The sequence below is a fragment of the Malaya genurostris genome, chromosome 3, assembly GCF_030247185.1.
Source record: "Malaya genurostris strain Urasoe2022 chromosome 3, Malgen_1.1, whole genome shotgun sequence".
Classification (NCBI taxonomy): domain Eukaryota; kingdom Metazoa; phylum Arthropoda; class Insecta; order Diptera; family Culicidae; genus Malaya; species Malaya genurostris.
In genome coordinates this window covers 99,571,990-99,589,937 of record NC_080572.1, presented here as the reverse complement: position 1 = coordinate 99,589,937, position 17,948 = coordinate 99,571,990, and the positions used below count along the sequence as shown (strand labels likewise).

At 34.9% G+C, this 17,948-nt stretch overlaps 2 protein-coding genes across 4 annotated transcripts in view; both read right to left on the bottom strand.

Moving 5' to 3' along the window:
* The window catches only part of LOC131436643 (uncharacterized), a 272,026-nt gene that overhangs the window by 113,378 nt on the left and 140,700 nt on the right, over positions 1 to 17,948 (bottom strand). The window lies entirely within an intron of this gene.
* On the bottom strand, positions 15,115 to 16,331 carry LOC131436644 (oligodendrocyte-myelin glycoprotein-like). Its single transcript, XM_058605488.1, has 2 exons — positions 16,225 to 16,331; positions 15,115 to 16,165 (listed from the first exon to the last, which is right to left on the bottom strand). Exons 1-2 carry the CDS (start codon positions 16,272 to 16,274, stop codon positions 15,310 to 15,312), a joined length of 906 nt encoding a protein of 301 aa, XP_058461471.1. The 5' UTR covers positions 16,275 to 16,331; the 3' UTR covers positions 15,115 to 15,309.

Sequence of the window (17,948 nt, the reverse complement as noted above, 5' to 3'; positions counted from 1 at the left end):
GTTCGATGATTTTGTTTTTTAAAGATTTCTTTTTATTCTTTCTCGCATCCCGAATTACTTTCGCAATCCTTTTCCGTTTTTTAGTACCCTATAATTCTTCAAGCTTATGAAACTGATGAGGTTAGCTGTAAGATGTTGAGAGCATTTTTTAGTTACTTTAAACTAGGATAATTGTTACATTGTTGGATTTGCATCTCGGCGATCTACTTTGATGAATGGTAGAATGCGTTTTTCAAGTTTTTTTTCTTATAGAGCCGTTTCATAGATGAATTTGTAACATGTGGTTCTGTTGTTTGTTGCATTATTTGTTATATATTGAATTATATTTATATTGTTGTTGTTGAATAATACCAATAATAATAATAATAATAATAATAATAATTATATTATTATTAATAATAATATAATTATTATTATTATTATTATTATTATTGAAAAAGAAATATTAAATTTATTTCTTGCAGTACTGCGACGAAACTGTTATACATTGTATTACAGCATATATATATATATATATATATATATATATATATATATATATATATATATATATATATATATATATATATATATATATATATATATATATATATATATATATATATATATATATATATATATATATATATATATATATATATATATATATATATATATATATATATATATATATATATATATATATATATATATATATATATTTATATATATATATATATATATATATATATATATATATATATATATATTTATATATATATATATATACATAATGTTATATTATATTGTGCTATATTTTATATTATATTATTTTATATTATGTTACATCATAGAGAACAGATATCCTAAAGACATTCATACGTGCAAAGTCGTGTGCAGCGGTGATTTTTAACGGATTTTCACTTGTATGCTTTACACAGCTTTTTAAAAAAGTTTTTACTAGCTTGGATGTCTGTTCTCTGTAATTATATTATATTATATCATGTTATGTTATATTATATTATATTATATTATATTATATTATATTATATTATATGATATTATATTATATTATATTATATTATATTATATTATATTATATTATATTGTGTTGTATTATATTATATTTTTCTATATTAATTTTTATTATATTGTATTATGCTCAGGTATATCGACAACGGGGAGGGACAGGGAGTGCATCAGGATATCTTACAAGTGAATGACTGGATGATGGAGTGGATTGCCATCCTGAGTCACGTGGGGGAAGCTTTGTGTTTTTCCCTGAAGGTCTGAAATGAGTAAGACGCACCCTTCTAACAAACAAACCATCAGGCGGGTTTAAGCTGGTACAGCGAAATTCTTTATTATATGGCCGGATGTTCTTGCTGGAAGGCACCGGGTCATCAAACCCCATTTTGGGCTTCTTAACAGTAAATATATGAAAGCTATTTGATTATCAAATTCGGATCTACTGTAAGTCTACCCGCATACACTGGTAATGCCTTGAACTGATGGTGGCTTCACACATACATACATACATACATACATACAACGAATTGTTACATCTGATATCATACCACAAAAGCAGTGCGAAACTCATAAATTTTGTAACGAGACGCCACTGGCTATTTGCAACCTTCATCAGTGCATCAGTTTTAATTCTGATGAAGGTTGCAAATAGCACACTGAAATACTGGTATCTGTGTCTGTTATTTCGTTATATTAATAAAAATTTTTAAATATAGTGGCAATAATTTTTCTTTTTAAATCGATTCAATTCATTCCACTAATCGCTCAAAAAAGTAATTTTTGATGAAAAAGGTGAATTCTACTTATCCATGTAAATAAATTGATTTAAAATGGAAGAGAATTTCTATGACGGATGTCGAGCAGATTGTGTTTTGAAGCTATCGTTCTATCGAGCAGCTCCGTCTAAATAAGATATTTTCATCATATGGATTCGACATTAACAGACAGACTTTTGAAGCATTTCAAATTGAAATCAACATTTTAGTTTATTTCATCGCTATCTAACTAGAAAAACAAATTGAAAAAAATGACTGACAAATACAACAGTTTGTTTCTCGATCCAGTTCCATTTTTACCACACAGAAAAGTCAGCAATTGCTAGCCAATTAAAATGTTAGTTGTTTTTCTGAGTTTGATTGGTTAAAATTTGGTACAACTAATCGATTGTTGATTTAACTAAACTATCATTTTTAATTTATCGTGCTGGCAGTTTAGCAATGACACCCAGCGAAGACACGCACCACAAACGAGTAATGAAACATTACAGTTGAGCAATGACATGCACCTTAATCGGAAAATGAAACGTTTCAATGAGGTCACTCGTGCAAACAGAGCAATGATACAATCCCAGCAACGTTACCTGCTTGCATGAAAGCACAAAATGTCTCAGTTGTTTTAACAAATTATTCCGTTATTCGAACTTGAAACGCCCATTGCAATAATTATGTTTTACTGTTAGTCTATTCGGGGAGCAGCTAATCGTTCACCGTTTGAACAACGAAATTTTGCCTTAGCTGTTTATAGCTATATCACTAAACTCACAGGTGATATGGAAATGTAACAATTGATTATAATTCCCAAGAAGGAGTTCACCTCCAAAATGTTCACAGGGCATAAAGAAATTTTTACTCCACTTGCAGAACAGTTCGCTGGGCGCTGTTTTATTTTCGGCACTGGTGTTTCAAGCTTCGGCATACACCGAAACCGCGTGTTTTCAGTTTCGTTAAACACCGGAGCCGAAGGCAACCATGCGTTGGTTATATTGAATTCAATCAAACGCGTATTGATGAAAAAAGAATGAATAAGCGATTATAGTACAAGCGACGTATGAGGCAAAATCGGAAACACTCGGCTTCGGTGTTTACCGAAGTCAGGAACACTCCACTTCAGTGCTGCCCGAAAATCCAAGCACCGTTGTTTGGCAATTACACGACCACCGCTACGGGTGCTTTTGTCGTGAATACGACTTACTTTACTATGGGGCGCCTTTTCAAAATCAGCCATATGGAAAAATGGGCAGAACTTATTCGTGAATATCTCGACTTGTATTAATGGTACCAACAACTCGTTCACTATTCCATCAAAAATATGATCAGGAATTTAGGATAATATTTTGAACAGTGTGAGATAATCACAAACAACACAAAAATTAAGTTTTCTCAAAATTTTAAAAAAACGCGGAAAACTCTTTACTTTTGCTTGGGTTTTTCGCGCAAGAAGGACGATTTTGAGGAAGTCAGGCACATATCTTCAACTGAACGTTATAAAAGGGGAACAGTGATCGAAAATCGATCATTTCTTCTTGTGCATTGGATGAAAGCAGACGTCGGGGCGAGAAGACGCATTCAAACAGCGAAATTGGAGAGCGCACCTTCTGTGTGGTTAAAAACCTCAAACGCTCAGGTCGTAGTTCTCATTTGCCTTCCGGTCGTCAAGGCGAGAAGACGGATCAAACCAGTTTCGCATCATTTGGCACTGCGGGCGGATGTGTCGGTTTTTTCGCAAAGCTAGTTTCAATTCAAGCAAGAACGATTGCATCAGCTGCTGATGGTTTGCATTGAAGAGAAAGAAAACAAGAAACGAAAAATGGACAGCATTATATAAAATCAGCCGTTCTAATGGCTCTAAATGTTATCTAAAGAACTATTAAGATTACTTCTTTGCAAATCGAAGGTAGAAATCATCAGTTTAGTGAAAATCCAAAATAATTTGATTTGCTTCGTGCACTTTTCGCTGTGCGAAAATCGTTCGAGATAAATGTTCCGAACTGTGCTAAATATCGTAGAGAATTCCAGAATTTGGTCCTTATAAAAGGCAGAAATGAATCCTGTACAGCATCTTGATAGTTTCTTTCAATGAAATATGCAAATCCGAAATAAGATAATCGACGTCAAAAATCGTTTAAAATTTTAGTAGTGAAAAGGGGGAAAGTTTCGCAATTCACACAATCGATCAACTATCAATTCGAATTCAAAAGTGTAAAGAAATCGTGTCATTTTTATTCGTATTTTTACATCCAGTTATGTCTCTGACATTACACACCCGTACTTTTTTCTGCTGCGTTCGGTGTTAAAATTTTTAATTCAAATTCTAAATAGATATTTTTCTATTTAAAAATATTATTGAAACATTTTAGAGTTTCATTTGTCTGTTCAACATTTTACAAAATGATAAAGAAAAATGCGATTGGTTCAGTAGTTATTTTCTTATCATGTCAACGGAATCTAAAGATTTGATGTTGAGAAAATGCACTTCGAAGTTCAGAAAATCGAAGAACTATTTGTCGGAAAGTATTCGAAGCACGACTTTGAATTTTTGCAATTAATTAATTTTGTGGTGTAATAATGCCTTAATTACTGACCCTTTTCTGAGAAAATCTCATCGGCAGTGACGAAATAGTAAATTTTATTTAATATTGTGGAATTAAATGGATTTTTTTTTTCGAAGCGACGTTTGACTTGTTTAAACGGTACAAATCAGCAGAAATCCGAGTTTTTTTTACATTCACGTCTAAATATCTCGAGAACGGTTGCCTCTAGAAGCTACGGAAAAAAGAAAAAAAAATCCAGAACAACAACGAAGTGTAAATGAAGGTGTGTAAAAAAGATGGCGCAAGTGTTGCACAGGATTTGATGGGTATCGGTAGGTCCTAGGTGCGGGCTGTTAACCTATGAAAGAAGATTGAATAAACTAACCATATTTATTCTCAGTGGATTTTGAAAATATTCAGCAATGAATTTTTGATGATCATTTTTGTTTATTAAATTTTTCTCGAGCAACACAGGATTAGTACAATTGCTCTACATGTGTTATGAGAAGTTTAAAAACGCTGCTGCAAAATTATAACTGATCTTTTGAGTATCTGTAACCGAGCGAATCTTCAAATATTGTATAGTCTCCCGCTAATATAATTCACAAATATTTTCCCTCAGTGAAATGTTTATATTATTGTATATAAAAGTAAACCAAAGACCATCGTTCAAAGCTGTATTCCTTCAATTACACCGAAATACTTAGTGAAAAATACTCATTGAATCCTTATCAAACAGATATGGTTCAATTATTATATGTTGCATAGATACTTTATGCAGTCGATATTCATCAATAAATACTTCCTGTTTCCAAGTAGTTGATGGGTATGTGATATGCTAATCGCTCACGTCGGTTTCACATTAACGATAGTGATTGTCTTGTTTCGTCCAATGAACGTTGGTAATCATAGTAATCTTTTCATTAATCATAACCTTGCGCTGCCGGATAGTCAACTCACTAACCTACTATTCCCTGGATCGTGTGATTCCTACTAACTATGGGTTAGGATAATTACTGTAAACTAATAATTGACTCGTTACAGTATGCGGCCAGGAGACGAGCGCTGGTCCGGATAATTACAACCCAATTGCGCGAACCTCCGCTATCCCTCTGACAGGGTAAGTGCATAACATCGCACCCAAGAAAGGAAAATTGATTGGCCTTTTTGCTTTACTAATCTTTTTAAATTTGAATAACTATCGCGATGGGTGTGTATTTTCTCATTAGAAACCATGGTACGGCATTTGCATTCAATGTAGGACAGCCCCCGAAGAGTGATTGCACTTTCGAGATCACACCGGCAGAACAGGTATTCGAGCTGACCGGTGTCGTTTGCATGTTAGGCAACCTGTTAATTCACCAACGGTGATGGGCTACTGTTTTGTTTTAATTAAGACTAGAAGTAATACCAGTTATGTATAAATAATAATAGTGGCACAGTACAACATCACACGTTAGAGACCTGAACAGATGGAGCTGATTCCGAAGGAAATACTTGTTCAGGGTGATTCGGAGTTTCAAAATATTATAGTAAAAATTAATGTTAGAATGTGTTTTTTTTCTTCAACACAATATGATACCCATTTGGTTACTATAACACGATCGGGGTAGAACATAAAATAAAATGGAATATACGATGCTGGTTAAAGTGCCTTTGACTAGCCCACGTTCGACCAGCGCCACCACGGTTTACGGTTATTATTTTAACTGTCATCATTATACGAGTGCAAACAGGCGTTTAATCATAACACATCAGTTCACAGTCGTCTCGTGAGCGCAGGAAGTTATAACTAATGATTACATTCCATATAAAGCTTTTCGTCGTTCGAGTGAGATATTGATCAAACTTTATTCGAAAACTTTATATTTTGTTATTATATTTCTGCTGAAAGTAGAATTATTATTTTATCGCGAAAAATTGATTAACTATTTCATTTGTCTCCTTACTCACGATAATATCGATTCATCAGATAAAACAAGTTTACACACGACCGACTCTCTGTAGTCGTATGTTCACTACACTTCCGGCTTTGAGTCGTTATGAACAATATGTGAAAAACAAGTTGCTGCTATGAGTTGAATAATCCGTCATAAGTTGACTTTACATACGTGCATAGATGGATGGATGGATGCATGAGTAGATTGATGTACTGCCGCATTCGAAACACCGAGGCATGAAGTTAGGGTTGATTCTTTTACTCCACTGATCAATCGAGAGTGATTGTAGGCAACCATTCGCGATTTTCATGGAACTACACTCGGTTAGGGCAGTTAAGCGATTTAGTATTTACTAATTGACATCAATTAGACCTATCTTGGACCCCTTGTACGTGGTGATGGCGTACGTGTTTATCACGCGCTGTAGTCGAGTAAAATTAGTAAAGTAACCTGCAACGGTGCATTGGTTTTACACATAGCTTTTACAAGTTGTTCGTCGGACAGCGAGTTCAATGCTTGAACGACAAATCGAACCAAGTTATGGAGGGAAATTACACACCTTGACAGACTAATGGTTTCCTAAGGGGTATTAAGCGTAATGATCGCTTTGACTAGGTCGAGTGATTTATCAATTTGCTGCCGGTGATGTTTATAACAAGAAAAGGTAGTGATATTCGAAAATATAGCTTGCATCTTTTTCACAGCGGAAACAAAACTAGTGGGTAGTGTCACAGGTTGGCGGTTCAATGCATAGGACACTGGTCTTACAAACCAGTTGTCGTATGTTCGAGCCCCGACCTGGAAGGATTCTTAGTGTCAGTAGGATCCATAGTACTAGCCATGCAATGATTCTGTACACTAAGAATCGGCTGTGAAGTCTGTTGAAACAGAAAGGCCAAATTCTACAAAAGGAATGTAATGCCAAGACTTTGCTTTTGGGTAGTGTCACAAGTTTTTATATTATCGATAGCTTAATGGGAAATTACTACTTATTTGGTCAAAAAGTATATATTACAAGAATAAAGAACTTCTTTATCACCCAGCAATTGCTGAGATTAATAGCAAAACCTGTTTTTATCCACCAAGTGCTGTAATGATGCCTTTCTCATAGTACTCATAACATCACAAATATAACTGTGTAATTCGCTGAAACAACTGTTCATTTGTTCGGACCTAATCTAACAAACTCTACAAATCCTGTTTACTCTGTAGTTCCGGAACCGGAAGTAGTATCCACAACAAATTTAGGAATTCCGTATGAAACTGTAAGACTTTTTCTTTGAACCTATAAGTTTGTGAGTATCGTTTCGGCCATCTTGACGGAAAGCGAGTGGGATCCTTTTTGCAGTTTTTAATCACCATTTCCAATTCTTCCGAAACCGGATTCAGATGACCGGAATAGCCGAAGTTGGTTTGTTTGCCAGCAACAAATATGATCTACAAATTGGAACAGTTTCGAACCTAGTTAAACCTAGACTTACTATCTCATTCTCTATTTCGATTAAATCAATTAAACGAAATCTAACAAACGAAGCGAACCTGCGTTTCTGTTACTTCTGCATATGTAGGTCAAGCTAAACAGCATGCAATATGTAGGAGGATTATTATTATTATTATTGTTATTATTATTATTATTTTCACTAGTATTATTAATAATATTACTATTATTGTTATTATTATTATTATTATTATTGACATCACTACACAACTGGAACGGTATTACTGCACTACCGGCCGTGCAAATTGCATATTTTTTCAACTAAATTTGAATTCAATGACATTCGTTTATTCTTTCGGTCGCTCTTATCAAAGAATAGCTAAAACTTTTATCAACTGCACCACCGTCTTTTATCAATATCACACACCAGTGGCAGACATCAGTAACCGTTTCGATTTCTTTATAGCGTGTACGAAATAGAACAAAGCACGCATCGTTCGTTTTGTGTTTTCTTCTTCTTTTGGTGTTGTACATATTGTCATCGCCCTGTAACTTCGGAACCAGAAGTCGAATCCGAATGAAATTTTACAGTAGATTTAAAGATTATATGAGTTTTTATTTAAATCAAGATTTATGGAAATCGATTCAAGCATGGCAGAGAAATCGAAGTGAGTTCTATTTTTGGAGTTTTTCTTCACCACTTTCGGTGCTTCCGGAATAGGAAAAAGGAGGGACAGTAGTGCCGAATTATATTTTTATGGCCACAAACTCACAGATTGGTAATTTTTCACCTATCACGCTTTAGTTCCGGAAGCGAAAGTCGGATCCAGATAAAATGTTCTACAAATTTTCAGGAAATCATTTGAATCTTAGAGTGTGAAAATCGGTTAGGCCGTTTCCGAGAAAATTGAGTGCACACTTTTTCTCTAATTTTCACATATTACCATGTAACTCCGGAAACGGAAGTCGGATCCAAATGAAATTCAATAGCAGGCTATGGCACCATTAGACCTTTCACTGGAATCTAAGTTTGTAGAAATCGGTTCAGCCGTCTCTGAAAAAAGTAAGTGCATAGTTTTAAATTTTTTTGATTGATAACTCATTAAAAACGTGGTTTTTGAGGGCCAGTATCTTCAGTAAAGGTGTTCAGAATGATAGACGCCATCTTTCGGGAAAAAAAATTTATGTGATTATTTCCCTTAAAGTGAGATAAAAATACTATTTTAGCTCAGGGCCAACATAGGGGCTAAGTTACTTCGACAAAGTTGTTCAGAAAGTCATTTTAAACAAATTTGCAAAAGGTACTATTCCCGTAACTTAAGTCTAATTCATGACATAATGTATTTTCTGAAAAAGGTGTCCTAAAACCAGTTTTTGTTAGAGAAACATATATATTTTCAATTTATATGAGTTACAAACTTTGTTTTACAAAGTTTTTCATCGTTAAAAACTACACAACTTTCTCAAACATACTATGCTGCTATTATTTCAGTTTAATGAAATAGAGTCAATTTTTGTTTTTTTTACGAAACTCCAACTTTTCTATGATCAAAAGGCGCAGAAAGGTGCAGATGAGACTACTTACATATTGAACTACTTCGAAAGAGCTTGGAGACCATTTTTATACAATTAGTTTTCGAGTTAAAATGCAATGGTTTGAAAATAAGGGCACGCAAAAATATATCCACTTTATTAAATCCTTTTCTGAATCGATTATTCTCATTGTTCTCATCATTCGTCCGAAATTGAATTTGGTCACTACTCAATTATTGGGTATATGGTATATAGGTATTGTTATCACCTTAGTTTAACTCACCATGTTTGCAAAAAGACAAATTAAGACTAAAAATAAGAAGCCTGTTCTATGTGCTTTCCCCACAACTCAAGGACATATCGATACATAGTCTATAACTATAAAAGTGTTTATGAACAAAACAATAATTTGTCTTTTTTACTGAATTTCATTGGTTCAGTAATGGAACAAAAACAAAGGCATTACTGGACAACGTAAATTCAAATAATACTGGTACGCTTCCTTCACATATAGGAATATCGATAATCGCTCTAATTAGTTCAGTGATCGCATGAGTAGGTGAAACATTCACTTGTTCGTTGTGAAAACTTGAAACGGTGCACCTATATACTCGAGTCGCTGTTTTATGTGTTTTTCTCTGTAACTTTTTTATGAAAATTCACGAAGTTATGCTTTTTTATGCGAATTTTCAAAGTTTTGCGATTTTTCATGCGTATTTTCCAAGCCCAAGAGCGGATGTTTTATTGCGACTTTTCAGTTATGCGGTTTGGCCTTTCTCTATAGAAAGGTAATAGAACTGCTGCAAAAAAAAAAACCGACTTTCGAATGTCGGTATGTGTACATGTGGTTTAACAAACTTAGGCTCTTTTTGAAGCTACCATCAAATTCGAAGATCAAATGACAGTAACTTCTGTTTGCGGAGATATAATGGTATAAGTGATGTAACCGACAAAACGAACTTTTTTTGCCTTTCCCATATAGAAAGGTTATGCAATCACTGTGAAAACCGACTTTTGAACCGGAGGGCCGAGTGTCATATACCAATCGACTCAGTTCGTCGAGTACGCAAAATGTCTGTGTGTGTATGTGTGTATGTAACGTTTTTTTGCACTAACTTTTCTCGGAGATGGCTGAACCGATTTTTACAAACTTAGATTCAAATGAAAGGTCTTGTGGTCCCATACAAAACTCCTGAATATTATTTGGATCCGACTTCTGGTTCCGGAGTTATGGGGTGAAATGTGCAAAAAAATGAAAATATGTGTTCTAACTTTTCTCATAGATGGCACAACCGATTTTCACGAACTTAGATTCAAATGAAAGGTTCTGTTGTTCCATATAAAATTCCTGAATATTATCATTGAATATATAGGGTAAAGCGTGTTAAAAATTTTATAACATAATTAAAAAGGACGAAAACCCGTAAAAAGTTTTCTAAATCGACCTCAAATCTTCTTCAATTGATAGTTTTTATCAGTAGACGGTCAAACAAACCGATTTTGGTTATTCTTTTAAGAATGGAAGAAAATTATATTGAAGAATACCACAGTATTATATACGATACTATGATTGATATGAGAAAGGCATCATTACACCACTAAGTGGATTAAAACAGGTTTTTTTTTAGAGATGGCTGAACCGATTTTAGCCGATTTAGGCTCATTTGAAAGTTGCTTTTGGCTCATTGATTAGGTTTGAAGAGCAAATGGTTGTCACTTTTCGTTCCGGAGATAAAATGATTTAAGTGAAGTATCCGAAAAAACGTGTTGTTTTTTCCGCTCAATTTTCTCAGATATGGCTGAACATATTTTAACAATCTTATGCTCTTCTTGATGCTACTATTGAGCTACTTATCAAATTCGAAAATCAAATGGATGTGATTTCTGTTTTCTTCTGAATATTTGAATGAGACTGTGACGATGAAAGAGAAAGGCATTCACACCACTAAGTGGATTAATAATATGTCATTTTGTGAAGTCTTAGTTTTTTCATGCCAAACTTTTTTGAAATGCTCGAACTGTCGAGATTCGGTATTACCACGCGGTAACTTTTTAATTCGACTCTTTCGGATTTTCGATTTTCTTCAAAACAATTTTTCTTTGAGGTAACATAAGATTTCAACGTTTCATGCATTTCTCAAAAAAAAATTGCTTTAAAAATAAATTCGATTTCGGCGATCTCTGAACCGATATTGATTTTTTTTCGAAATAATGCATCTCCACGTTTCATGAATTTTTAAGACATCTTGCTACAAAAAAATTGTTTCTATTGTTTTGTGGTTCTTTATGTGAATTTTTAAAGCTATGCGATTTTTCTATGGTATGCATCCCTCGCATAAAAAAGACTTGTGCATACTAAAGTACCACTAGTTCACATAAAATATATCCTACCATATTCTTGGGAATCGAAATATTGATCCTCAAAAAGATAGATTTATCGAATTATAATTTCACTAGCCACATGAAAAGACTTTCATCAAATATTCGTGATTTGTTTTATACACGTGAAGTATAACTCAGGGATTGAATTGTTGTAAAGTACATCACAACCATCGTCGTGAAGTGAAGGTGCGCAAGCTATCAAGAATTATTTCTGAGCGCACACAACATATTTTGGGCGAGAATCTGCGGATGAAATAAATATTTCGCCGCTGACACACATTCTGATTTCAGACAAAAAAAAACGAACGCATGCGCATTTTGGAAGTGTGTTTGGTGCGTGCTGGTGCGAAAGCGGGTAGACTTATAGCGTTGACAGATTACTTTTAATGAAACCTTGATTGCTAAAATTAACGATTTTGGGCTTCAGTTACTTCCTAGTTGCCCACTTTATTCGTCAGATTTTCTACTTTGGATTTTTTTTATTCTACGTTTCGCCTTTGACTTATCAGTGCGTAGCAGTTCATGTTGAACTGCTAGTGAGACCTGACGGCAGAACGTAAACCGCTAGGCAGACGTATAGTTAATGCTACTTGCAAAACACTTTTCCTATTACACCGGAGTGTAATGTCTAAACTGGCGTCTCGGACGAAACAAGTTTCGACATGTTAACCGTACAGATTGTAGTACATAACTGGTAACTACGCACTATGAGTCAAAGACGAAACGTAAAATCAAATCAAACGGCTATGTTGGGTAAAAGATTTTGTCGTGAATACGACTTACTTTACTATGGGGTGCCTTTTCAAAATTCACCCTCTGAGAGAGTGATAAGTTTTTGATCGTGAATATCTATTGTTGTATCTAACGAATCAACATAATTTCTACTACATGCCATATGATCACAATTTTATGATAAAATTTTCAGTTTTGTGACATAATCTCAAATAATTCAAAATCAACTTTTCTGAAATGTTTGGTATAAACGAGTATCAGAGAGGATAATACATAAGGCGCGTTTGACTTTCTCGTATTTTTAAAGCTCATAGCTCAGTGATCTGTGAAAGGATTTATATAATCTAACTACCAATAGAATCGAAATTTTTCAACTTAAACGTGTATAGCAAAAGCATTGAAGTATTTCAATAGTACACTATTGAAAAACCTGCCAATCAGAACGCGTTCTGGGAAGAGAACAAAATATCTACTGCTGTATAACAAATCGTTCGAGAAAAATGTTCCGAAAAGTGTTGAATATCGTAGTGAGTTCCTCAATTTGGTTCTTCTGAATGCTAGAAACGAATCCCTACAGCATATTGAAAGTTTCTTCCAATAAATTATGCAAATCCGAAATGAAATAATCGCCATTAAAATTCTTTATGAGGCTATTTTTATAGCCGTTAGGACCGCCCATTAGTGAAAAAGCTACAAACGAAAACATGTAAAAAGAAAGCTCCTAACAAAAATTGAATCAGTTTGGATTTTATCGCCACTGCGAGCAGATGTGTTTTGTGTCGTCTGCACAGCTAGTTTCGCTTTCGACAAGAGCGATTACGTCACAGCTGCCAGTCATTAGCATTGGTGAAAAAACAACGGTGGAGAGCATTACACAAAATCAGCCGTTCTAATGGCTCTAAAAGTTTTCTAAAGAACTATTAGGATTTGTTGTTCGCAAATCGAAAGGAAATATCCTCAGTTTAGTGCAAATCTAGAACAGTTTGGTTAGATTTTTGCATTTTTCGCTGTGTGAAATTCACAGTAATCTAGATCAAGTGAAGCCTTCTTTGTTTTTGCGAAAAATGTGGAAAAGGGGAATGCTTGCATAATTCATACAATTGATCAACTAATTGATATTCGGAAGTGTTAAGGAACATGTCAGTTGTTTTCGTATTCACGACATCCAGTTATGTCTCTGACATTACCCACCCGCCTTTTATCTCCTTCAAAGCTACTTAGGACTATTATCCGCGCCCAAAGCCATTAAGAAGGCTCTTTAAAAAAAACTTATGCGAGGAGGTGATCAAAACTGCGTAGGGAAGTTTTACAGACCTTCCGGAAAATTACTTTTCGGATGGGTTTGAAAAGTTGGGAATAACTTCAATAAGTGTATTGGCCCAGAAGTGTATCGAAGAGTCACTGCAAATGAGTTCCAAAGTTCCATAACCATTTTGGGGCATGCGGTGTAGAGCCAAAAACATTTTTTTTTCATTTCACGATATTTTTGTTACACAAGCATAACAAGAAATGTACTATTTGACGCTTTTAGAAACATTGAAATAAAATCGTTTTTTTTCTTCGGCACCTTAGAGCTTAAGCAGTGTGCCTTTAAAGTTATAATAATTAAAAATTATAATTATAAAAATCGACTTTGCATCTTATAGATTATTCGAAAGACATGAGCTTGTTTTGGAAGGTATGTATCCACTTAACTGAAGTGAAGCCTATTTCGGTAAGTGAGTTCTGCATCGATCAAAATATGTTGTATTCGGAAATGGCGTCATTTATTTTGATTATAAGGCGATGGCAGAATTTACAAACGACATTTATAAAAAAAAAGCTTCAGATCAAAGCTATATGTGACTGAGCATTGTTGTGATGACAAATAAAGGTTTTATTTAAACAACAAATAAAGAATCTTGTTTTGCCTACAAATAAGCTATTACTTTGGTTAAGAAAACATCGATTCTAAACATTTCTTATTGTTCCTGGTAAATAAAATAAACTGTAGAAATGGAAAAACAAGAAAATGTTCTCAGAGCTTAAGAAAAGTATTTGAAGTGTTTTTCCTCTTTAATACTATCCGTTTTAGAGCAATTCTTCAAATACATAGATACTAATATATTCACAATTACACGTTTTTCGTGATTGTTGAATTCTATTATTTCACTGTCACGTTACTACACTATCGTTCATATTTCGAATTTGTTATACTGAGTGCAATGACGTGACAGTAAAAAAGTGAAATTTTACGGTACTAAAAAGTGCAATTTCAAATGAAATCAGAATGTTTCAATCTCATATAATCATGTTACATTCAAATATTGAATTTATAATTTTTCAGAAATACCTGAACGACTTTTAGTTGTGTGAGTTTCTCATTACCTGAAAAAGAAAAAAAAATCTGTTAGCAAATAAGTTGATGATATTTATAATAAAAAAGACATCCTGTGAATGAAGGAAAGAAAACACTGTACAATCTATAATTATCGAGAAAGCTCTTTCGTGGTCAAACAGAAACCGACATGCAAAAATACCAAATCACAAAACTGCATTCTAAATTTTTACAAACGTTCTTATTAGTTCATCGCATTTCAGTGAATATAGGAAGGACATAATAATCGCATTGCTTCTCAACTCAATTCAAAACCATAAGTAGATATCTGAAAATTATTTTTTCATTTCGAATATGATGGTAATACGATTAACTTGATGTGTTAGGAGGGGAGCAAAAAAGCAACACATAACGATTGCAAACTGACAGGTTGGCATTCTCAATCACACAAAAATTTGTCTGAACTAATTTATTAAATCTCTTTTTTAACTTCTGAAGGATATTGATGTGACAATAATAATTGGGTACATTGACAAAGCTTGTTGGCATTGGATTTTGTTTGTGTTTTCCACAGAGGATAGAGTCAGCTTACGGAACATGACTGACATCGTACACGATGGTGCGGGTTTTCAGCAGTGATTTCGGGGGATTAGTGACAACAAATGTTCTCCACCGCTTCTGTGCAGTTGTGGGCACTGTAGTTAATCAGTTTGACTTCGTACTGGTGCAGTTGGGAAACGGTACTGTTGAGAAATGAACATTCCCAATTATTTCCGTCCAGGTACAACGACTGCAAACGTGGAAACGAATTCTGTATTTCACACATGCTGATGTAGGACAAGCGATTGTTGGAAAGCAACAGATCCTGCAGAACGTTGAACTGCCACTGGCTCGCATCCAGAATCGACAGTTGATTGTTGTTAAGTGTTAAAGTTGTTAGCCGCGGTAGATGAAGTAAGTTCGCGAAGGTTGTGACGGTGCGGATGCGATTGTGTGCTAGTTTCAAGCTAGTAAGATCCTTAATCGCATCGAAACTGGAAAGATCGATCTTCTCCAAATAATTGTTGCTCAAATCTAGATCACGAATTTTGTTGAGCCCTTTGAGGAAGTCTATTGCTTGAAGTCTGTTGTGGCTCATATTCAGCGATTTCAGGTTGTACATGGAAGTTGGATCCACAATCAGCTCGGATAGGTAATTGTAAGAAACGTCTAGGCTCAATAGGTGCTCCCACAGATAGAATGACATCAGAGAAACGTTCTGCATGGCCACAGTTTGAGCGTTTGTTAGTTTTTCAGACACTTCTTTGGTCACGGCGGTGATCATGGTGGTATCGTCCGACATGGGATAGTTGCCGAAGACTAGATTGTGTTGATCCGGGAATTCCCAAGCAGCAACATCAGTATACTCAGTGATGATTAGATTGTTGAGATGACAGACATCCATTTCAATTGTGCTGCAGTTCAACTCCATACCAGTGACTGCACTGATAATAGCTCCAAATATCCTAAAATAAAAAAAAACATTGTTAGGTAGTTTGCAGTATAAAACGAATCGTCAACTTACCAGAATCCTATTTTAAAGATATTCATTTTCTTGAGACTGTGACCGTGCATCAGCAAAGCTAGGACAGAAATGCCATCGTGTTATATTTCTACCCTTACCAAATAGAATCAGGCGCGAACGAATTTAATTGGTTAAGTAATATAAATCTAGGCACGCAACTCACATCGTAGCAATGGTAACGAAAAATTGCAATGATGACCGCTTGAGAGATGCACTTGGCAAGGAAATGGTAATTGGTGTCATCAAATCAGTTCAATGAAAAGAGTTTACTATCTGCTGTATTTTATTGTTTGAACCTTGCTGACGAACTCGCCATCTTTATATGTGAAACGAAGCCATGAATGCAAATTTAATGCCATGTAATATGTGTGAATTAATTATTGAATGTTTCCAGTATGTCTTTTTGTAGAAGAATGGCGTGTTTCTTATTTTCAAACAATCGTAAAAGCGGAGCACGATGTGAGTAAAACATAGTGTTGAATTAGATCATAATCGCGCTCAATCCAAAACCAAATTATGAAATCATCATAGAATTGAAATGCAAACTCCGCTGTCTGGCAGTGCCGTATAAAACCCTAATGGACAGAGTAAGACATAAATAAAACAATACTCCTCTCCATATCCGGTAACATGCTCCATGAAACCGTTTCCATAATATGACTATTGACTCAACCAACCAATAGACAGAGAGAGAGATAGTGCGAGGTAATGTTTTGCATTCATCGTAGCAACTCAATTTGCTATTCAAACTCGCGACGAGATGCAGTTCTGCTGGCACTGAAGCAGGAGGAGTAGCCATTTGCAAAGCAAATAACAGTAGTGCTTGGAAAGTTCAAATCGATTGCATCGGGTGAGGAAAATGAAGAAATATGACAGTCTATGCAGAGCGAAGAGCATGTGAAGCAAATGCAGGATCGTTCCGTCGAATAATGGGATTGTTCTCGCGGGACACACGAGTGCAGAATTTCACGATCCATCGTGACCGGCATGTCATCATTAATCACTCTCCGAAGAACTGCTGCGCGAGATTCAATAAACTGATAATGTTGGATAGCTACTTGGGAAAAAAGGATTGCTACGAAATTGCGAAAACATGCTAATGAAAAAGTAGATCAGACCTGAAGCAAATGTTATTCGATGTGGGGCACCGCCTTGGGGAACATCTAGTTCTCATCATAATTGAAGCAGCCAAATTTGATGTGAATGCATAGTTTGCCGCCAATTCTAATCCGATTCGTGTTTAATATAATTGGTAGTTTCATGAATGAATGGCTCATAAAAGTAACAGATCTATGATACGAGCAAAAGGTGACATGATAAATTGATTTTACGCGTTAGACTCGTGATTAGTTGTTCGAATGATATGTTATTTTAAGTTAATTTAAAAAAAACTGAGAGCGTTTTTAACGATGGTTGCTCGATATATTTTGAGATATATGTTAGAAATGTCTTGGAATTATATTCTTTTCGTGGAATTTGGCTTGTCTGTTTCAACAGACTTCGCAGCCGATTCTTAGCGTACAGAATCATTGCATTGCTAGTACTATGGATCCTACTGACACTAAGAATCCTTCCAGGTCGGGGCTCGAACATACGACAGCTGGCTTGTAAGACCAGCGTCCTATGCATTGAACCGCCAACGCGGGATGGAAACACCTATTTCATCGCAAGGTTGAATGGTTAACCAGGAGCGGAAATTTTTTAATGTTTATTTGTTGTCAATG